This window comes from Amphiura filiformis, chromosome 18 (assembly GCF_039555335.1).
Source record: "Amphiura filiformis chromosome 18, Afil_fr2py, whole genome shotgun sequence".
Classification (NCBI taxonomy): Eukaryota; Metazoa; Echinodermata; class Ophiuroidea; order Amphilepidida; family Amphiuridae; genus Amphiura; species Amphiura filiformis.
Window position 1 is genome coordinate 53,169,624 of NC_092645.1, and position 24,345 is coordinate 53,193,968.

Sequence of the window (24,345 nt, forward strand, 5' to 3'; positions counted from 1 at the left end):
ATCCATGCATGGAAGATTCGACTTTAAAACTTCCACACAGGGTGTTTTCAAATGGTGTTACTGGAATGGGCGACTCCATTTGAAACCTACACCCCTTTTGGGACATTTGATCATGCCTTCCATAGGGTGTATGGATTTCAACTGAAATAGCCCAAATCACATAATTTCAAAAAGGTTACTACATTTGCCAAAGAGAGAATTCTTCTAAAAACAATGCTTTTGCTTTGTTTTGTTTTTTAATCATCAAGATATCAAGACTGATTTTCAATTGTTTGAGGCTGAGAATATAAAACTAGCCACAGCCCCACTTTTGAAAATCCTGTAATCTGACATGTTGCGTCCAAATCAATCTTTCGATACCAGTACAGAGGTTAAGCACACCAAGCAATTACCGCAAGTCAAAATATGATGAAGTGGGACCTCACTGCTCCATTCAGAACAATGACATCAAGTTTATTGTCCACCAATCTGAGCTAAAAGCACAGCATGAACTATGACCTCAAACATGATAATGGTCATTAACCTCGATACAGAGCGACCTTTGTACAAGTTACAAAACCTCATACTTCATAATATAAGAGTTCAAATTTTGAGGTCCGATTGTTTAATGGAGGTCGATGGTGTCGCTGGTTACAAGACCATTTTAGCTCCTATTGGTGTACATCAGCCATGATTTGGACACAAACACCAACCGTTTTAGGTGAGGCGCAAGGTGGATGCTCTTTGTGTATAATCATGATGCACAAAGTGAAGTGGACATGTGACGAGTGCAGTTGTTACTGTTCTCTGCACATGACACAAACACAGAGCATTCCTACCAGCCAGCACCATAACCAAAAGTTGCTTGTAACAACATTGGAGTGTAACACCAGTTAGGCTATTCCATTTCAAATCCACACTGCCCATGTGGACGATGTTAAACAAATTTAATCTTCCACAGGTGGAGTATGAATTTCAAATGGAATGAACACATTGAATATCATCCCTCTCAACCTGAATCTTCAAATAAAGAGTTGGCCCATGTGTTAATCCCATTTGAAAATCATACTCTCCCCATGGATGATATTCTCCCACAGGGGGAGTGTGGAGTTTAAATGGATCAGCCCATTGACTTTACCCACATATCAATACCTCAATCTACCTAAAATGATGACTATCCTTAAAGTTAACTAATTTACAAAGATACACATGGCCTGTACAGTATGCGTAAGCAGTTATTTTTTGTTACTTTTTTTTTTCCAATGTTATTCTACAAATACAAAGAGACATTGACACGCAGAATAAAGTTACGATCTTTCCAGCCCTTGTTTTTTACTGCATGCGTCTTTTTATACCACCATTATTAACAAAATTTGTGTGGCATTTTCAAGCAGTTCAACATTACAAAACATAGTACATCCAGCTTTTTAAGTCCTTTGTTTACTTCTGAATTGACCAGGTAGAAATTTACACAACAACTGTGTACTCGCAAAAGCCGTCTCAAACAAAAATTGTCCATTTGACATTGTAACTTGGGTTTTTATCTCAAGTTAATACTTCAATATGGTGAAAGAACTGTGATCTGAACTGCAGATGAAAACAAAAGAGCAAGACGTTGAACAAGTGATCAGTTCTTTGTGATTTTCCAATAATTTGTGCCAACTTCAGTGTGCCAAATGTTAATGTAGGATCAAATTTCCACTGCTACGGTACTAAAATGCCTGTCCAGTATAAGGTGGGCCATGAACTACGCCCAAATGCATGCATCTTACACAAATTTGGGTCAAAGTCATGTTGCCAACTTTTGGTAGAACATAAAAAGAGTTGTTACAGATCATTTAAGGAAATATGGCACATGTTTGAACAGGGTCGTATGAGATAACCGAAGTTCATAGATAGGGTAATGTTTCAACTTATACTGGACAGACATTAAGATGAGATTTAGTAAGACTCGTAACAATTGAACAACCTATAAATGCTCTTGAAGGCATCATACATGCTAACAAACATACGCAACTTATGTTGCCTCACAAAATGTGTGCATCCCATTGAGCAGATAAACAATGGGCCATTCCAGTTGAACTCCACACATCCCCTACGGAAGACATGACCTTAAATCTTCCAATCTGGGAGTGTGAATTTCAAACGGGGTTACCAGAATGGGCAACTCCATTTGAACTTCACACTCCCTGTGTGGAAGATCCGAGGTCATGTCTTCCAAAGGGGGTGTATGGACTCCAACTGGAATAACCCGATATAACTCCCAGCCAGTTCTTGCCCAAGATGTTAACACTTTTTATAAAATAGTGACTACGCAACAATAGTACCTTTAAATATAATTTGGTCCATGATAAAAAAAAAAAGAAGATATCCACCTGTAATGGGATGCTCAACATTCTGTTCAAATTATCTGTTAACATTTTACTTGAACGTACGTGATGTCATGAAGCGTTAAATAAAACCACTGTTCATGTTCACACAATTGATGTATACTGGAATCAAAGAGTAAGTTATGGGTCATTGAAATGGGTCCCCGACACCTTCTTTTCGGTGGATGGCAAAAGCTTTCAACTTGACCGCAAGAACCCAACTTATCAAGAAGCCACGCTTGGTTAAATTATATCCTACCGATACGTCCAGCAGTCAAACAAAAGTACTGAGCAATGTCAGAGTCTGCTTGCAAACTGGGCTTCAATCAAAGTGGTCAGTTCATGTGCCGCTCAGGGTTGCCACTTTTTCCACACAAAAGTGCAATGCCAAGTATTAAGATTCTGATGATCTGCTACAGCAACACAGGTTGGAAAGCACCCAAAGATGCAGCGACCACAGATCCGGTTGGTTGGAGTTACGAAGTGTAGTATTGGCGGCAACCCTGGAGCTGTTAGCAATATCGTTATAGTTAAAGACTGTCTGATACGGTTATGGTACAAACATGTAAAATGTACAAAAAAACAAACAAACAAACAAACAAAAAATGGTTGGAACCAACATCTTCCAAGATGTGTTGACTACATTTGCTGCTTCTTGATCCCGTCATCATTCGTCATCTTCTTCCTGTAAACAGTGAAAGAGAAAGAAAAATGGAAGAATAAATGTTAAAAACATAGCAGAGCAGTGAATTTGAAAATTAATTTGCGTAGTTTATGAATGACATTTTCTACATGTACACCTTAACCATTTTTTTCATTCCACTCAAATTACTCTGGTGTAAGGGAGACATTTTTTCCAAACATTGACCATGTATTTTTTCAACGATTCCAATTTTTAAAAATTGCCTTGCTCCTTGAGTCCTTGCAATATCTCTTTCGGATTCTCTGTCTGACAGACTCCAGGGAATGACCCCTTCATATATGTTATAAATTTGTAGTGAAAACAAACAGTGCAAAGCCTGAAATATATGGGAAAACAAGTGTTGTTGCCCCAACCTGACCGGCACAATTTAAGCAAAATCATGGGTCGGCAATTTTTTCGAAAAAATCTCTACTGCTCGACTATTATGTCAAAATCTGATTTGATATTTGTGACCCGGCAGCACAAATGAGCCGTAAATTCCCTAAATTGTATTCTGAGTTACGGTGTAAAATGTGTACGAAGGACATATTCATCGGTAACTTAAGCTGGCCCGACATCCATCTCATTTCGATAGTCAAAATCTAATCAATAATCCAATTGTTGAAGTGGATAATAAGCTTCTACCTTAGATGGCTATAGAACTTTTAATAGCTATGGTCTTTGTTTGCTTATACTGCTAAATCCTGTTCAAGTGGTGGGTTACCAGGTATTGTATTTTGTACAGGTATGCATACCCAACAATTAACAATGAGAGAACTTTCTAAAACCTCGTTGACTTGGGGATGATTTGAAATGACCGCCAATTATGACTGTTTGATATTTATTGCCAACAATGTGGAAAAAGAGACACATGTAAAAGCGTAAAAGCTATAATTTTGTTGAAGGAGCAAAGTTTAACAAACCATAACCCCGCTTCTGGATATCGTTTGAAGTCAAATGATATACCATTTTTAAGTTTATGATGTTTATTTTTAAACACAAAATAAAACAAAATTGACCGGGGGAGGAATTTACGGCTCATTCGCCGTGGACAGTCACATTTGAGCAATAAGGTAGCACGCTTTTCCCAACATAACGAAACACTCCACTTCATTGACTAAAAACCAATCGCTATTGCTCAGCGATGTTGTATAAATTCAGGTTTAGAGTACAAGTCAAGTATAAATCAATTTTATCGCACAGTAATATCAGGGCTGGAAAAAATGAAAATTTCCTTGAAGATGATCAAAATTTCCTTCAAAAGACAAATTTCCTCCAAATTCTTATGTATTTCTTTGTTTAAGGACCTTCATTTCCCTCCAAATTTCCCGGGAAGGAGCTTCCCACTTTCCACATTCCACTTTCCAGGCCTAAGTAATATCTCCACAAACATTTTGCAGCAACAAGTACAAAATTCAATTATCCACAAATATCAAAATTTAATGAATGCAAGTTATTTTTCTTGACAAATGTGTACATCCATATCAAAACGATGCACTTGTCGGCTGCTGCATGTGTCTCATTTCACATAATAGCTAGGAATAAATACCAGACTCATCTCAAGTTGACGTCACTTCAAATCATCCCCAAGTCACATAGTTTACGAATATGTTCTCTAGTCCTAAATCAAGTGATTTCAGTATGATTTGAGGTGACCTTCACTTGAGATGAGTCTGGTATTCATTCCTAGCTATTATGTAAAATGAGATGCATGTAGCAGCCGACAAGTGCATCGTTTTGATATGGATGTACACAAATGTGATTGATGGAGCTCCACCAAATTCTAAACGTGAAGGTCTGTACCAGCCATTCTGCCAACATTAAAAAGTCAAAAACCTGGAAAGGGAGAGGCTTTATCCTGCTTAGAGCACTATACATCGCTTATAAACATTATGCACAGCTCACATTTGAGGATTTCCCCTTCCCTGAACTCCCAAGATGCAGCCATGGCATGTAGGATGCATTATTACATTATTCACATTGGCAAGTTTTGGGTGAATTTCAAACCTGTTTATGTTGAGGAATACTGAATTTGTAGTGTCTTTTCCCTTATTCACATCTCAAGATGGCCGCTATTGTCCAATGTGAAACTCCCAATATTGTGACTTGCTCTGAGAGAGAGAGAGAGATTTTACACAACTCCCAATACAGTGAGGTGCATGTACATAGGATGTGCTAAAAGTGAGTCGGTGCTACAGGCGTTTATTTGACGAAATACGGTAGTCATATTCTTTGTTTATTGATCACAAAATTTTGAGTGAATGATGGACAATTTTTTCAAATGAATGACATTTCAATTGTCCTAAATTTTCCAGGACAGTCCGTTTTGCAACATGGGGAAACCTAAAAATATCCCTATTAAGCCCTTAAAACTTGGATTTCATGTTTCCAGTCACTTTTATTTTCAGCTCACAATGAGACAACTTTTTCAATAGTTTGGCGATTTTCATTTCTTACAAAAAAAATTAACACCCCTTTGGCGCCACCCATATGTATGTAGGCCACAGTGTTTTCCGTGGGGTTTAAATTCAAACATTTTAAAATGTGAAATCACTGAAGACTGAATTGTTTATTCCCTGATTCCAAAATGATTTTGCAGCCTGTTTTCACTTCAAAGAACACTAAAATATTTATTTTTAAATGTTTGAAAGTACAATTTTACCAAATAATTCTTTTCAGATTCTTGGTTCACAAATATGCAGTCGCGCAGGTAACAGGAAATTGAGTTTCAAGGGCCTAAAATCATGATGGTTAGTAGGTATGTCACCTCAAATCACCTCAAAAATTTAGAATATCCAAAAATAACCCAACTCACCTTAACCTCTACATCATCTCCTTCTCTTCCTCTCCTTCCTCCTCTTCTCCTTCTCCCTCTATCTCTCAGGCTTCATTTAATCATGACAAAATTCAATAGAAAACAAAAGATATTCTGGAGAAATATTGATTTTTTGAAGACCAAAGCAACGCCCATCCTAACATGTCTGGTATGATTTTAAATGTATTTAAAATAATCATTTCAAATTATGTGGAATATCTCGGAAAAATATTTGTCAACTTTATGCTCATTTTGTGAGAGCTGGTCATTGTGAGTTGAGGCTTTCTGGTTCAGAACCCTCGGAAATACAGAATTTGAAATGTTAATTGTGTGTCTTCTCTCGTATTCGCACACCCAAGATGGCCGCTATTGTCCAATGCAAAACTCCCAATATTGCTATTTGCTCTGAGAGTGAGTTACATGTAGGATTTGTGTTAAAAGTAAAATTTTCCAGTCCGTTTTGCAATAAGGAAAACCTAAAAAGATCAGGCCCTTGATACTCGATTTCCTGTTTCCCGACACTTTTCTTCAGCTAAGTCGCCTCAAATCACATCAAAAATTATAATATCAAAAAATAACTTGACTTACCTTGACCTCTACATCATCTCCTTCTTCTTCCTCCCCTTCTTCCTCTTCCTCCTCCTCTCCTTCTCCCTCTTCTTCTTCGCCTTCATCCTCTTCTCCCTCGCCTTCTTCATCCTCTTCCATCTCGCCGATGTCGTCCAGGTCTTCGCCGCCGCCTTAAATCGTCGTCCTCGCCTTCTACTTCAGGTACCTGAAAAAGTTCAAGAACAGTATACATTAAGTAAAAACACAGAAGTAGATTAGTTTTGCCTTACCAGTGACTTTATGACTTTTTCCTTTCAATTTTAACTCATCAGCAACTTAAAACATTTGCACTTCTTGTTATCTACTGGCAAAACAAACAAAAATCGTTGACCGACCAGCGCTATTTGAAAGGTCGTCCGCCCATAGAGCAGGCCTTTTTTTTTTGGTCGCCTGAAGGCAAAGTTAAGGGAAGGGGTATGAACGTTTGGACAGTATTTATTGTGGGACATTAGAGCACATCAGACATATCGAATTGCATTCTGAATACGAAGAATGTCCTTCTGATATCAAATAATTTTGATTTTTGAAATTCGCAATGTAATACACAGTCAATGCATTTTAAGGCGCGCGAGTGCGATCGCGAGCATAGAGCTCACCTTAAATCACTTTACCGAGTGCGATTTATGGCGCACCTTGTTTCCAAGCAGTGCACTTACTGTAAAAATGTTGCTTTATGCCATAAAAGTTCGTCCATTTTCGCCAAAGTGCAGAATTCAGCAGCATTGCAAGCTTTAATGGACGAGTGGAAAAGTCATACTTTACAAAAAAAAAACTGACATTTCATTTCAAATGAGTTCAAGTTTAGGCCAAATATCATTATATTTATCGAATTACTGTAATATTTTGGCTATAAAACATAATTCAAGGTCAAATTTTGGTCACTTTTTATTCGACTCACGCCTGCAGTTCAGTGAGTCTTGTTTATATTTGAACTGACCTAATCTGAACAACAGAGGGCAGGCAACATTTTGGATTTTTTTTTGCATTTTCGTATTTTCGGGCGTTTTTAAAGCTTCTTGTGCCATTTTTCGGGGGAAATCTCGCTTTTTAAAATTTAGGATCTCGTTTTTTACTTCAAAAAATTGTGTTTTTTGCCGGCCTAGTTATAATTTTTTGTTGGACATGGTATATTTTTTTTGACTTTGCTGGAAGCTTATTTCAAGTGGTCATGGTGGATTTTACTGCGGAGCATCCAGTTTTTCAACGGAGACAGACAATATGCACGAGGTGTTTCTTACCAAAATTTACAAAAATTTCACCGATCCCACGCATTACGATTCGTCAGTTCTGTGCACGTGATGTCATGCAGTGGGTGCGTGGGGCAGTGCTGGGAAATTTGCATAAAATGCTTCTTATCTGAATATCAAGCACAATAATTCAAATAGCCCACCTAAACTTCTTACCGAGTGCAAATGATAGCACACCTAAAATCCTTACCGAGTGCAATTAACAGCACACATGTAGCTCGCCTGACTATTTCCAGGAGTGCGATTTGTAGCACACCTGCTTTTTTCAAAATTCATTGACTGAATACACATTTTATGGCAAATCATTAAAAATTGATATTTTTGATATAAATTTAACAGTACTTGAAGTAAACTTTATAAATCTAATGATTTATACTTAAAGTGTATGTATGTGGGATGAAAAGCCGACGATCAATTGAAAATTATGACCTTTCGTATTCAAGATATGGATTTTTTTCCCAAAACACCAAAAAAATTGGTCTTTTGGGAAAAAAATCCATATCTTCAATATAAAAGGTCAAAATTTTCAATTGATCGTCGGCTTTTCCTCCCAGCTACATACACTTTAAGAATATATCATTAGATTTATAAAATTTATTTCGAGGACTGTTATATATCAAAAATTTGAAAAATATCAAATTTTAATAATTTGTCATAAAATTTGTATTATATCGTGAATTTCAAAAATGAAAATTATTTGATATCAGAAAGACATGCTTCAGTATTCAGAATACAATTCGATACGTCTGAGGTGCTCTCATGTCCCACAAAAAATACTGTCGAAACGCCATAAACGCTCATTCTAGATCCCTTAATGCAATACGGAGCAATGCTCACAAGCATCTCTTTTTCCTTAGGCCTGACTTAAATTTACTGTACATGTATGCGAGGGTTTTGCCACTCAATCCGAACAACGTGTGCTTTCTTTTCGGTGAGAATCAAGTTCGTTCAAACACCGACTCTGCCACAACATTCCACCTCTGTATTATGTGAATAGTGTTCAAACATTTTGTACAAATAGTAAGTAAGCAATCTTGGACAGGTGGCCAATCTTGCTCATGGCATTCAGCATTTATGGGGGCTCGACAGTGGTTAAAAGGATACCCGTATCATCCCTCTTTTTATACCCTCAAAAACATGTGTGAACATTTCCAGACATTTCCTGTTTTCTTTAAATAAGGACCTATTTCCAGAAATACAGAAATTTCCATAAGACTTGCATGTCTGTGTATACCTTGGGTCACTTTGAGTTTGTTTGTGATGACAAAATGCATCTAGCTCTGTGTAAGAGAGCAATCCAAATGCGACACCTTTACATGCAATCATATATTATGCTGTGATACTGAGTGCAAGTTTCAAGGCTACGTAGTGACGTCACTACCAAACTCTTAACCCCCCTGGACACTACCGGTCATCTAACAGCATTTCTGATTGGTTGATAACTTGAAATGCTCACTTCAAAATTGCTAATTATGACTAGGCTTTAACCTATTTATGGTTAAACTTTGCATTTGCAGATGATCTTATTATACCCTCCTTGATTGGTTCAAAATTGGACAGGATATTCATTTTGGCCAATCGGCAGGTAGTTCTCATGGGGTCAAGTCCTTACCAGATAATATTGCAGTGGGTTTGGCCAGATATCATCCTTGATGACTTCTCCTAACTCATCTGCTCCTGCGTCTGTATGGTCTGTGAACCAGCAAAAGAAGCTTTCACTTTCAGTATGCGCCCTCTTCTTGCCTTTCTGTGCTTGTGCTCCGCTCTTTTTTGTTAAGTCCTGTTTGATGACAACATGAAATGAAATGAGAGAATTTCAACAAGGTATATAAAGAGTATTTTGCGATTAGCATCCTCTTTTTATGACATTTTTTCGTAGATATCCACAAAATAGCTTATTCTGAAAACTTCAGTTGCTAATGATTCTGCATTCAAGAGTTAATTGCATAATTATGTGTATTACACTGCTCCATTGGCCGCTGTGTTATAATTTTGTTCTGTTAACCAGAATAATTTTGTGTACAAACATTACAGGTTTCGATTGGTATATAATTGGTTTTTTTTAGAACAGTGGGGGGATAGGCTGTCACAAAATTTAGACCAATTTAACGAATCTCCGGAATTATTTCACTATGTGCCCGGTAAAACTTTGATATAAATCATGTAACAAAATGTGCAAAAATTTGATACGCTCAAGCTTTTAAAAAATTGAAATTATCATTCAATTTCAGGCTCTTGCCAACAAATGCACGAGTGACAATCCAAGATGGCGGATTGGCCACAGTGTAATGTATGGTGCCATTTTGAGTCGGCAATCTTTGGGTTGAATGGTTTTTGGAGAATAATTAGGATTTACCTTTTTCATTCCTAAAGGCAAGTATAGTCTAAAGCCAAGAATTTTCTGCTTTACAAATATGCTAAATTCCGCTTTTCTCCGCTTTGTAATTTTAGCACATTTCTGACATAAAATTTCACAAGAATCTGTGAAAATGACGCATTGCAGCCCGGCCAATGTGACGATCATTACGATGTTGCAAAGTTGGGATGGGAGATTGGGTATCATGGCTGCAATGGGAGGTAGGACAGGCGTTGTACGGTAAATCTATGACGGATTTTACTTTATTTTGATAAATTTTGAAGACCCATTTCATTTAGTATTTATTTATTTCTTTTCAAATGTATTTTATTCTTTTTCTAGGTCATTTTTGCTTATTTTTATTATTTTTTTCTCAGAAATGCGTTTTCCGCTTTACCTCCGAATTCCGCGATTTTGGCGGAATTTCCGCAACGCGTAGAATTCTTGGCTTTAGTATAGTCCCTTTTTTGCCCCCAAGTGCCCCAACTACGGCAGATGTCATATTTTTGTGACATTTAAGGGGAAATCCACTCAATCAGATTATGTTTACAAGCTATACCATCAGACCTGCCGACCTAACAAAGTCAGAATGAGGGACATTGAGACCAAAACCTGGTACATGTACACAAACCAGGTACATGTTCCAACTAATTCAAAGACTTGAGGTGTGCAATACTTTCAGAATTCAGAGAAAGGTTTACAGGTCTGAATTTATCACAATAGACTGAAGAAAATGCTATAATAGCACAATTTTAAAGTGAAATTTGCATCATTTTCTGTTGTTCTTACATTTAAATTTGCTGTTACTGAAATTTTCAGAAAACAGGACTGTCCCTCTTTTTCACTTTGGTTAACCCCAAATGAATAAGAAATGGAAACATCTTTCTTACCTTCCCCCTCTTCCATTGAATTGGCGTTGATTTCGATGATGGATCTCCTGTTTCGTTGAGGTGGAATTCTTTTGTGATTACTTCGTTTTCAAAGTAAGGGTTTGATTTAAAGTGCTGGGGAAAAAATAGTGATGAAATAAATTACAATCATGGAAGTACAAACCTGAAAACAGATCCAAATGGTAGTTTCCGAAGTGGCCCGATTTTAAGTTCATCGGATCGGTAAAAAACTTCCTAATTTGCCGATCTAGTGAATTATTTTTATGCAAGCAGTATTCATATGCTTCAAAATGCAACAGCAAATACCGGTAGCCAATATGTTGTATTTTTGTTTACTGAGGTGTTTATTACCGGTAGGTGGTAAAATCTTCCGCAAATCACGGCGAACGCAGGGTCAGAAATTCGCAACCATGTGCGAGAATCCTTTTGGATTCTCCCAGTGGAATTTTGCAAGAATCCATGGATTCTCGCCATATAACTTTGTATGATAAATTGAATTATTTACGAGAATCCATTTAGATTCTTGCAATTTTGTTGACGAGAATCTTTGCGAGAACGGATTCTCGCCTAATTTCTGACTCTGGAACGATCACTATTTCCAAATTTCAAAATGGGTCACATCCTAGTTTAAGGGGGTACTACACCCCTGGCCAATTTTGTGGCTATTTTTGCATTTTTCTGAAAAATTATAGCTCATTGGTGACAAGTAAGATACGGTATGTATATTATAGGGGCAAGGACTGCAACTACTGCACTGAAAATTCAGCAACTCAAGGCAAGTAGGTTTTGATTTATTGATCAAATGTTGGTTTTCCCTCATTTTTCTCCCTTGACTGTAACTCCACAACTGTGTCTGTGCTGAAATAAAATTTCCAGTGCAGTAGTTGTAGTCCTTGCCCCTATAATATACATATCTTACTTGTCACCAAAACGCTATCATTTTTGAGAAAAATGCAAAAATAGGCACATAATTGGCCAGGGGTGCAGTACCCCCTTAAGACGATAAAATATTAATGCTGACTAGTCTACAGTTCGACATGCTAATGAAATTCTCAGAGGGTGAATTAAGTTTAATTTAAACACGGCAAATATCTGACACTCTGGACTTCTGGTTTTGTAATACAGTGGATTCTGCATTAAGGGGTACTACACCCCTGTGGTAAATTTGTGACTATTTTTGCACTTTTCTCAAAAAATAATAACACACTGGTAACAAAAGTTATGTATATTATTGGGGCAAGGAATCCAACTACTACACTGGAATTTCAGTGACTCGAAACAAGCAGTTAGTAATTTATGATAAGAAAAGAGGTACATCCTAGCGGTACCTTATTTCTTATCACAAATAATGAACCGCTTGTCTTGGGTCACTGAAATTCCAGAGTAGTAATTGGATTCCTTGCCCCTATAATATACATAATTTTTGTTACCAGCGTGTTAATGGTTTTGAGAAAAATGCAAAACTAGACACAAATTTATCGAGGGGTGTAGTACCCCCTTAAGCTGACTTTATACTCGATCACTGAGTGATTGATCGCCAAATTTTGCAATGCACCACTCGTCATTTTTGAATTTATACTATTTATGGCGATCGCGATCACAATTAAAATATTCAATGCCACAAAATACATTTTTAGAACATCCATTGCCGTCAATAATTATTGTTTTGAATTCATTTGTCTCCGAAAGTTGATGATCGAGAACTTGGATAAATTAACAAAATAATAGATCCAGTTGGTAGGAACTGATTAGCTGATGCATTTTCGTGTCAAGCGACATCGCTCGGGAGTTGAGATTTCTTCAACTAGCAAAAGCAACATCATTGTTGCCTAGGCAATTTGTAGGCCTATCGATTGATCAGCTTGACGCTCTGAAAACGGAAGTAAACAGTATAGTCCACTTGCTCTATGAAAAAGGATACAATATCCATGCCATGTTGATACATGTAGCTCTATATATAATCAGCAGGGGATAATTGGGAAGGACTAGTGGTTTTGATTTTGACCTTTTCGTAGAGCGACTAGAATATAGACACTGCGCAAGCGTGGAAGGTGATCGAGTATAAATAATCGTAAGAAAAAAAGACTCACAAAGTTTATTTTGTATCCTGATTTGATATCTTCAAATTCCTGAACTTCGACCTTTGTGAGATATTGTAATGCTTCTTCGTCTTCCTCATCTAATAACATTGAAACCTGTGGATGATTTACAAGCTGATGGAAAAATGAAAGTTAAGGAGAAAATAACACGAAAACTACGTATTGTAGACTTCTGACTGACTGGATGTGACACAATCTGCTCCATGAGGGCCAAAGGAGGTATTTTTGAATTTTTTTTTTGTTATTTTACACGAAAATTAGGGTTAGGATTAGGATTAGATTAGGATTAGATTACACAAAATAATTACATGAAGAATCGACTAAAGTTTCATGATCATCCAACCCTAAGATTTTACTCCCTTTGCACCCAAAGAATAGAGGCCATCAGCCTTTTCTGCGGGATCCGCCATCTTGTGGGTACTGCCAATCTGCATGTCATGCGTTAAGACATTACACCCCCGATTACGCAGAAGTCGCAGCGTGTGACGCACCTCTTCAGTCAAGCGTCAACGCGGTGATCTTATCAACAAGGCACTCTGTACCTACAAGATGGCGGCGTTGATGTCACAATGACTACCTCTATTTACTTCTTAGTTATTTAAAACTGAAGGATACAGCTGTGACCCAGAAATTGGGTATTTTGTTTATAAGCTGACTTCTGGTTTCAAAGTGTGGTTGCCGTAGCTTGTTGTATTTCTGTTCTACATGTAAGATCTCCTCGCTGGCCTTCTCATTTAATGCATCTATCTGGTTCTGCACTTCGTCAATGTCCTCAATTGCATCTTGTTGTTCTTGTGCTGAAATTTAATAAGATAAATAAAAAGCAATTATTACAATGTGTACAGAGCTTTCTTGATCAATCATTCAGAAACACCTTGCAAAACTAAACCACTTCGGCCTTTCAATTTTAAGTGTGTCCGTCTGTTGGGGGTTGGGGCCCATGCTAGATCCGACCATAATTTTTGCAAATTACCAAATTATTTCTCATGTCTTATAGGTCACTCACCAAATTGGATGTTGTCATAAACTACATTTTATGTGCAGAGGAAACTAGAAATGTCGCGGCCCAGATGACCCCAAAATGACCTTGCAATGACCCCTTGTGACCCCAAAATGACCGTCCAAAAATTTGGCTCTAAATGTTGACTGTACCCACCATTCAACTTTCAAGCCCATACGACCAATTTTATTAATTTGACCTCTGATGACCCCTTGGTGACCCCGAAATGACCGTCCAAAAATTTGGCTCTAATTGTTTAGTGTACCCACCAAGTTTCAAGCCCATACATTGTTTAGTAATTTGACCTCAGATGACCCCTTGGTGACCCCAAAATGACCTTCCAAAAATTTTGCTCTAAATATTGACTGTACCCACCAAGTTTCATGCCCATACGACAGATTTTGTAATTTGACCTCAGATTGACCTTTGACCTCAGTACATGACCTTGAACAGGCCTGGAAAAAACAGGCAATTCGGCAATCTCCTTGCTGGGAAATTTGGTCATTTGGAGGGAAATTTTGCTTTTCTGGATAAAGAAATACATAAGAAATGGTGGGAAATCCTGCCAAGTTGGAGGGAAATTTATCTCTTGCTGGGAAATAAACATATTTTCCAGGCCTGACCTTGAACCCCACCCAAAAAAAAAGTAGCCAGAGTTTTTGACCATGACCAACCTATCCTGAAAATCTGAAGTCAATCCACCCATCCATGGCCGAGATACAGCATCCGGACGGATGGAAGCACGGAAGGTGCAAAAACAGTAAAAAAAAGTTGAATTTAAGCATGACTTGTGGACTGCCTACCTTACTAGAAAACTCTCGCTTCGAATTTGCACACGATAGTTACGCAAAATAGTGTAGTGTTGAAGTTAAAACTTTAAATCAACTATTGACTCGTTTTGACTAGAGCGGGCATTTAATTATTTCACAACAATATTTGATTTTAGGTCGTGCGTCATGAATTGGGGTATAGGAAAAGGGTGGAGGCGTTACATTTTATTTGGGACGTTTTGTCCCAGATCTCAAGAATGGAGAGGGGTACTGAACTAGTTTTGGACTTATTTTGTTGCTTATTTATCTAGCTCTAATTGTGGAAAGAAAGAACTTCACACTTTATTTACTTCTTGAGATATTGCAATTCAAACGATGTGAAGTCAGGGGTGGAGGATCCTACGGTTGAGGCATGTGTTGTATAGGGAATAAGGCTGGCATTTTGTAAGGGGTAGCGGGTACCACCGAGATTACATTACCGGTAGGAAATACCCTACCCGGTACCAAATTTAAAAAAAAAAAGTTTTGTTGTTTTTGGTTTTTTTAAGTTTTTTATTTTTTCGGTTTTGTAGTGTCCCTGGACCTAGACCTAAATGCTAGGATCATTCATGGTTGACCTAAAAAAAAAATTCAAAATGCATTGAATTTGAATGCACTTTTTTTTTTTTTTGCAATTTCCGTTTAAAAAATGACGCGTGTACCCGGGTACAAAATTACCCGAAAATGCCAGGCCTAATAGGGAATGTCGATTTTTAGCACCTCAGTCACAAATATATTTTTTACTATAACTTCATAACCCAACAAGGTATTGAGATGGATTATGTACCATTGTTTTGGTATTTATGTCTAGTTTTGGAAATGTGACCAGTTTTACTCCAAGCTAAGTTAATTTGTTGCAAGTGTTCTGCATTCTGTATCATGGGTTCTAGGCTTTTCCTATACATCACTGTGTTAAGTATTCATTTATGTTAGGAGTGGGCTATAGATGGCTCATACTTTGTTTTATTTTCGAAACAGTTTTTTTTGTTCTATATAACCTATCTCAACATGAAATGACAAAATTTTTGGCAGGGGGTCTGAGAAAAAAGTGTGCAGCGTCCTCTTGTGTCAACATACCTTATCTTTGTGGAGGAGTGAATTTGAGGTCAAAATCCTTCATAGTACTCCTTTTCTGGCATATTGCTATGATTTTGGTGTCTAAAGTCTAAATATATGTAAATGAGCTAAAGATACCTAATTTTGGAAGTTTCATGAAAATCGGACATTCCATTTTCTTAAAAATTGCCATTTTGGGACAAAATTGAGCGTGAGGGCGCTTTTCAAGATTTTGCGCAAATTTCTCTCCTTTCGATATTTTAATGTTTACATCTATGAAGATACATGTACACCGAAGTTTGATCTGCTCGAGAAATTTGAGCTTTTTAGCAGAAGTAGTTTGTCCGCAACGCTCATCAGAACGTTCATTTGGATGCCACCATTGGATTGTACATGATAAAAGGTTGTTGACCCCCATGCGTTTGTATAGCAGTATTGAAGGAACATTCAAACAAGTGTTACGGACAAACTAATTGTGATAAAATGCTCAAATTTCTTGAGCAGTTTGAACTAATGATCATCTTCATAGCTATTAACTTAAAAACAGCGAATGGACGTTAACTTTCGAAAGATCATGAAAAGCGCCCTCATGCTCAATTTTGACCCAAAATGTCCATTTTTAAGAAAATGCAATGTCCAATTTTTATGCAACTTCCAAAATTAGGTATTTTGAGCTCATTTACATATATATTTAGACACCAAAATCATAGCACATGCCAGAAAAGGACTACTTAGAAGGGTTTTGTACTCGAATCCACTCCCTCAACAATGATAAGGTATGGTGACACAAGAGGGCGCTGCACACTTTTTTCTCGGACACCAAGCCAAAAATTTTGTCATTTCATATTGAGATAGGGTAAAAGGAATAAATAAAAACTGTTTTAGAAAATCATATGACAAAAAAAGTAGTTTTCACCTCTGTATAGCCCACTGCTATTTATGTTCCAAAATGTTCTGAAGGTCATATTTCTTGAAAGAGTTACCCCACTGTAAAAAGTTAACATTTTTTGGATGGAAATTTGATGAGGAATTCAAATATGCCACTGGTTTTTGTGCGGGGCATGGAGGAAAAAAGTTATAATTGAAAATGTGATTAAAAATCATAAAAATTAAGTACAACTTTTGAACACCCTGTATCTCAGTAAGGCAACATAACTCATCATTACAAGATTGCTTTTTTTGAAAGCCTACAATGTTATTAGCACATCTAAAAAGGTTTTAGCAGAACAGGTGTTTTTATAATAGTAATTATAAGAGAGGAACAAAATAGTATACTCTTTGAACTAAAATTTAACTTTTCCACCCTGACATTTGTGGCACCCTGTATATTGACCAATTGTTTGTGGGTCATTCCATATGAAATCAAGGAGGCGCCCACCTGACCCCCTCAGATTTGCTTTATATTTTAGTCATATGTTGTACCTGTAAAAATATTAAAACCTGCAAATTTGAGGTCTGTAGCTCTTACAGATTTTCTGTGGCAGCCATTTGAAGTTTAAGTAGGGGGGTCTAAATTTGGACCCAAAAGTTCTTTGGGAGTCTGTGCCTTTATAAAATGAGAGAGAGGTCTGAAACTTTGTATACACACTAACTGCATGCCCAATTTGTCAAAAATAAAAAATAAAAAATTCTGTAATTGCGTTGTGTCACAGGGTCATTAATATGCAAGAAAAAATGTAATGTTTTGTAAACTGGCATGTTTAGCCCCCTAAATTCACATTTTTTGTCAGATTAATTATTTGTTGTTATCACTGATGCTATATATAGGATAAATACAATGCATATCCAAAAGATTGAGGTCACAACTCATTTACATTTGGAACAGCGCCCTCACGAAGATGAAATTTATTGCAACATTTTCAGGGGGCCCAAAGTCGATGTGGTCCACCTTCAAAATTTATAAAACATCACTTTTATATAACTACAAGTCTTAAATTACAACTTTGCTAAGTCCCAGTAATTGTATAGGTTAGGTTGACTTCATATAAAACGACAAGCCCAAAGTTGACCATTTTCTTATGATTGCATGTACTGCAAATGTGACGAATTTGGAAGGCTTAAAAGTCAAATTGGCCCCAATATTGAAAATAAAATGAAAATAAAAGTAAATAGGGCCAATAACTACGCATCTAGTCATTTATTTTCAATATTGTGGCCATTTTACTTTTAAACCTTCCGAATTCGGCACATTTGCAGTACATGCAATCATAAGAAAATGGTCAACTTTGGGCTTGTCGTTTTATATGAAGTCAACCTATAAAATTACTGGGATTGAACTAAGTTGTAATTTAAGACTAGTAGTCTTATAAAAGTGATGTTTTATAAATTTATACATCGACTTTGGGCCCCCTGAAATTGGTGAATTTGCATTAATTTTCATCTTCGTGAGGGCGCTGTTGGAAATGTAAATAAATGTTCACCTCAATGTTTTGGATATATGCATTGTATTTGTCCTATATATCGCATCAGTGACAAAAAAAACCAATTAATCCCACAAAAAATGTGAATTTAGGGGGGCTAAACTTGCCAGTATACAAAACATTACATTTTTTGTTGCATATTTAATGACCCCGTGACACAACGCAAGCAATTACAGACATTTTTTTTTTTTACTTTTTGACAAATTGGTCATGCAATTAGTGTGTATACAAGGTTTCAAAGGGCAACTTTTGGGTCCAAATTTAGATTCCCCTACTCCAACTTTAAATAGCTACCATAGAAAATCTGTATATATTGAAAATGAAATGGAAATAAAAGTAAATAGGGCCAATAACTACTCATCTAATCATTTATTTTTAATATTGTGGCCAATTTGACTTTCAAGCCTTCCGAATTCGGCACATTTGCACTACCTGCAATCATAAGAAAATGGTCAACTTTGGGCTTGTCATTTTATATGAAGTCAACCTATACAATTGCTGGGACTTTACAAAGTTGTAATTTAAGACTAGTAGTTATATAAAAGTGATGTTTTATAAATTTTGAAGGTGGACCACATCGACTTTGGGCCCCCTGAAAATGTTGAATTTGCAATAAATTTCATCTTTGTGAGGGCGCTGTTCCAAATGTGAATGAGTTGTGACCTCAATTTTTTGGATATGCATTGTATTTATCCTATATAGCATCAGTGATAGCAAAAAATAATTAATCTGACAAAAAATGTGAATTTAGGGGGGCTAAACTTGCCAGTTTACAAAACATTACATTTATTCTTGCATATTTAATGACCCCGTGACACAACGCAATAATTACAGAATTTTTTATTTTTTATTTTTGACAAATTAGGCATGCAGTTAGTGTGTATACAAAGTTTCAGACCTCTCTTTCTTTTTATAAGGAAGGCACAGACTCCCAAAGATGAAATTTATTTAAAGGGCAACTTTTGGGTCCAAATTTAGACCCCCCTCCTCTAACTTTAAATGGCTGCCACAGAAAATCCGTAAGAGCTACAGACCTCAAATTTGCAGGTTTTTAATATTTTTACAGGTACAATATGACTAAAATATAAAGCAAATCTGAGGGGGTCAGGTGGGGCGCCTCCTTGATTTCATATGGAATGACCCTTGTATGTGTGTATTCCTGGTACTTAAAGCTTTATAGTGATATAGAATTTTATAGGGTTTTGTTGAACAGTTAATAAATTAGATCAATTTAAGGGGGTACTACACCCATTGTATTTTTATGCGGTTTTTGCATTTTGTGAAGAAATGACAAAACAAAATTGGACAAGTGGTATGCAAAATGAAGGGGCAAATCTTCTCGTTCTGTTGGTGGCATCGGTAGCAATGTAGCTTACATACTTTTAAAGGTAGAAGCCAAAAAGAGGTACATGCAGTGTCCGATTTACAATTTTTTTCCTACCTGCACTGGTGCATGTAGCCCAAAATTTCTACATGCACAGCAAAAAGTGTGCATGCACCAAAATTAAAGCAAACATAAAATCACATTGAATCACGATCATTGTCAGTTGCTTGTAATAATATTTCCGCTCCCCTGTCAGTGTCATTTTTATGCCGATCACTCGCCCCTTCACTCGCCGATTTCTCAGCCAAAACACTGGATGCTGTGGCTTCATCTGTTCTAGAACTAGTCGCTGACGAGATGCACGATTTCCAGAATGATGCAAGTGTTTTTGAGCTATTCCTTTTTTGCTGGACATTATTATGATTATTTTCCGTGACGTAAACAAATATTTCCCACGGTTTAAATTCGGTTCTTTTTTTCAATGAAATGAAAATGACACTCTTCTACATGTGAGAGTATCGGGAATTGGTGGCATATGATGTCACATTACGCTAGCCCCTCTAAGGGAAGTCATATACCCCGTTTACATTGAGCAAAAGTCGTAATCGACTTAAGCCGTATTTTGAATTACGACCGCAAATTAATTCGTTTGGTGGGTGTTTACACTGCATCGGCTTAATTCGATTTCAAATTCGCAAGATTCATTTAATATCGAATTCGTTTGTTACCAATGGTAACGGCAGGTAAATACGAATTCAACAACGTGTTCGTTTACATTAGCAAAAAGTCGTAATTAATGACGACTTATTCAATTCACTTGAAATGAATGATGATACAAGTCATCATTGGAATTACGACTTTTGAATTACGACTAATTACGACTGTACCTGTTTACACTTATGATACGACTTAAGTCGATTACGACTTTAGTGAATTCGATTACGACTTTTGCTCAATGTAAACGGGGTAATAGTCTTGGACCAGACTGTATGTGGCTATCGCGAATGTTCGTTAGGATGGACGAGTATCAGACCGATGCAAACTGGCTGTGTAGAAGACTAGGGAAGTCAATGAAAAAAGTGACAGTTCTCACGTGATAGGGGTATCGGGAATTGTCAATTGTGCGATTTGTGCCAGCCCTTCTAATGAAGTCAGAAGATGTTGCGCTAAAAATAGATTGGGTTTTTCCCAATCGGACTGACTGCTTGCTTACTTTTGTATATTGGTTTTGTCATATCGCTAGCGCTAAAATCGCATATGCACGTGTGCAGGCAGGTAGTGAAAAGCTGCATGCACAGAGGGAATGTTACATGCACTGGTGCAGGTATGCAGGTGGTAAATCGAACACTGGGTACATGTACATGACTGATGTACCTCTTTTGACTTTGACTTCACATTGACAACATTTTTGATGCAATCGCCTGTCATTGCTTTACACGGTGTCATGCTTTCGCGAATCAGACTAGATTTTGAATGCAACCTCTAGCCTAGAATGTGGCGTAAGCCAGTCCTTAATACACATGTACATAGGTACGGCGTATAAAGGACTGGCAAGCGAGTCTAGTCTAGAGTTAAAGTAGACCTTTAGTCAGAGAGTAGGTATGCCCACATTGCCTATCATAGAGGGCTCCTTCAACACCCAACTTGTGACCACAGAAATGGCTTAACTGTGTAATCCCCATAGGAAAGTACAAAAAAATTGACTTTACGTAGAAAGTCAATAACTGTCAATTGGTATACCTAGATACAAAAGTTATCATACAGTTATAGTAAGATTTTTTCAAATAAAATCGCTTTTGTGTAAAATGGATCGCTGTGCTGAAAAATGCTGCATTACTTGCTTTTTTGTACAGTAATAGGGGGGTCACATGAAAATTTCAAACCCACCCCTGGAATTACTTTTTCTGTCAGGATTGTTCCTGCTGCAAAATGATTTAAAAAACCTCTTGAATCAACTCAATCGGACAATCCGTTGCGAAGATACAGCCTTTTAAAGATTCACAAAATTTGCCATTTTTACCCCATTTTTAGGAAAATCCTGATTTTGTCATAAATTTGCGTATTCACGGAGCGATAATTGTGGGAATAAAGCCAAAGAAGGCACGAGATGTATTGTTTTTGTTTATTTAATGTTCATTTATGCAAATATTAAAAATCCAGGGTCATAATTGCTATATTTGCTTCTTTACAACATTCTTAAAATGGCTGAAATCACAAAAATAACTCTTTTGCCAGGACTTTTAAGGTAAATTGTGATTTTCACCGTTGAGGGCGCTATTATGTGCCAATTTTGACCTTCAAAGGCCTGTATTTCCTAAACTACACAATCAAATTGTCTGATTTTTGCACAGGATTTTGCTCTGAGAGTCTAGATTGTAAAACTGAATATAGCATAATTGTACATCTTTGGAAAAATAGTTTTATTTGATGACAAAAAATTATTTTGTGCGTAACGTTTTTATGCGTGACCGTACAAAAATGCTATATTCACCTTCATTACGAGTAGAATATTTTCTATCTAATTAGGTAGTTGGTCGCGTGTCATGAGGTGGTCCATTTTGTGTTACATGGTCAAATTGGTCAAAAAAATTATTTTGTAATATGTTATAGATATTGTAAAACTACAACATCTCATACCATTTTTACCTCAAAAATGTTTATCGTTTTGGCGTAATTGCCTAATTAATAACTAATTGGCCCATAGGCCGCAATGTAAATCAAAATTTTCAAATGCGTTTTTCTCACATTGGACCTTATTCACATAAAATACCCCACAACAAATGTCTGAAGTTGGATTTTGTCCAATGTGCCAGGATATGTTCACAACATAGTGATGCATCAGTCTCACCCTTCAAAACATTTTTATGTAATCGTGTTCACGATATACAGGGTGCGCCAAAAAAGTTGATATTTTTTAATTAAAATTTAATTAATCATTCATATTTTCCCAACACTACTTCCTACCATTTTCAAAATGCAAAAATTAGTTTCCTTGGGCAATTTCCTTTCAGAAAATACAAACATTTATCATGATACAGTGAATATTAAAGGAGATATGGACCTTTGCAGCTTTTGCACGTGATTGCATTGACTTCTGTGCATTTAGAGGCAACCTGTGGTACAAAATGTAAAGAGAAACTAATGTGGAATATGAAATTGATCAATTTTGAAGTCAATATTGTTTCTTTAAGTAACTGGCTCTAAAATGAGACATTGAAAAGCTCAATATGACAAGGGGTTATGAAGATACAATTGTTTATTCAAACCAACACTATGGAAATCTTACATTTTCCTATGCTAATACATTACTCCTCACCCACCTGCTCCTCCACCCCATCATTTTTCAATTCCATCTGATGCCATTTATTTAAAGTGACTCACTTTTCAGTACTAGTTTACACAGTTTTAGCCATATTCTTTAGCTTTAAAATGAGACCCAAAGCAGCTCAATAGGACAAGGGGTTGGTTCAATATGACATTTTTCATTCGCCTACATTCGGAAAATTGTAACACCTCCACCTTTTTATGGTACGAACTTGTGACATGCGACCAGTTGGGTTTGCACAGAATTTACTAGGAGACAAATTATATGGAATTCAAAATGCCCAAAAGTTTTCCAACTGCTGCAGAATCTGTTACATTTTCACCATACATTTGTGTATGTAGGCAGGGGTACACACAATAGCTAGCATTGTGGCCACCCTAACAGTAATTCATTTATATTAAAGGTACAGTCGATGATGGTCACAGTCAGAATTTAGAAAAAGACATTTGCCCATAATTTTTGTCCTACAGACATGGTTGACCCCTCATTTTTTAAGTTAAATAATCACCTTTCCAAATAAAACATTTTCCATGTGAAATATCCTACTTGAAAATTTGATGATCATACCTACTTCAGACTCACCCACTTTCATTTCATCATGCCGCCCTGCCTTGCGAAAGAATGAGAAAATAGGCTTATGTCTGCAATCAATGTTTACACGTCTGATGAATGGAGGTGATTTGTGTCAACAACAACACAATGCCATTTGATTTGATTTGATTTGATTTGATTCACTGCATTATATTTATAACCTGTCATGCCTGTGAGCAGTCATGGCAGTGTCAGTCAGTCAGTCAGTACTGTGACTGTGTGTGATGCATATACATGATGAAGTCTTAGTGTCTTCTGAATCCGATTCAGTGATTGTCAACCAGTCAACTACACGTAAACTGTCATGGTCTTTACCACACTGCCCTCTTTTCAACAACATAAAAACAAGGAAACACAACACACTAGTCTGTGCTAGTTTAACCTAATCTTTTTAGTATTAGTATTACTTTCGATTTTTAACAAAAAGAACAATAGTAACACAAGCATGGCGTCAATTTCAAATGAAAATGGCAGCTTCCCCTTCGGTAACAAAGCAATGTTGCAAACAGCTTACCCGGACCACACAGAATCCGGAAACTTCGCCATAACTGTCTTTATAACACTTACAAACTCTGTATATTACTTACCGGCGGCATCGTCCACATTTTTGCCGTTTTTTTCCTTATCTACTTTTTGTACTTTCGCTGGTGGGGACGACATTTTGTCTTTTCACGAGGTAACACATGCAATGACATGCGCACATGGACAAAGCATAGACCTCTGCTGGTTTCCGTTTAATTTTGTCAACGTGCAAAAAGATAGACAGAATTGTCA

General features: G+C 36.8%; 1 protein-coding gene across 1 annotated transcript; it reads right to left on the reverse strand.

Moving 5' to 3' along the window:
• Positions 1-406: 406 nt before the first annotated feature.
• LOC140138806 (protein SET-like) lies at positions 407-24,312 on the reverse strand. The gene is given in 8 exon segments (XM_072160575.1): positions 407-3,033; positions 6,434-6,586; positions 6,588-6,620; positions 9,314-9,481; positions 10,948-11,061; positions 13,038-13,160; positions 13,662-13,843; positions 24,159-24,312. Coding segments are annotated over 8 exon segments (864 nt in total). The 5' UTR covers positions 24,232-24,312; the 3' UTR covers positions 407-3,015.
• Between the last annotated feature and the right edge of the window lie 33 nt (positions 24,313-24,345).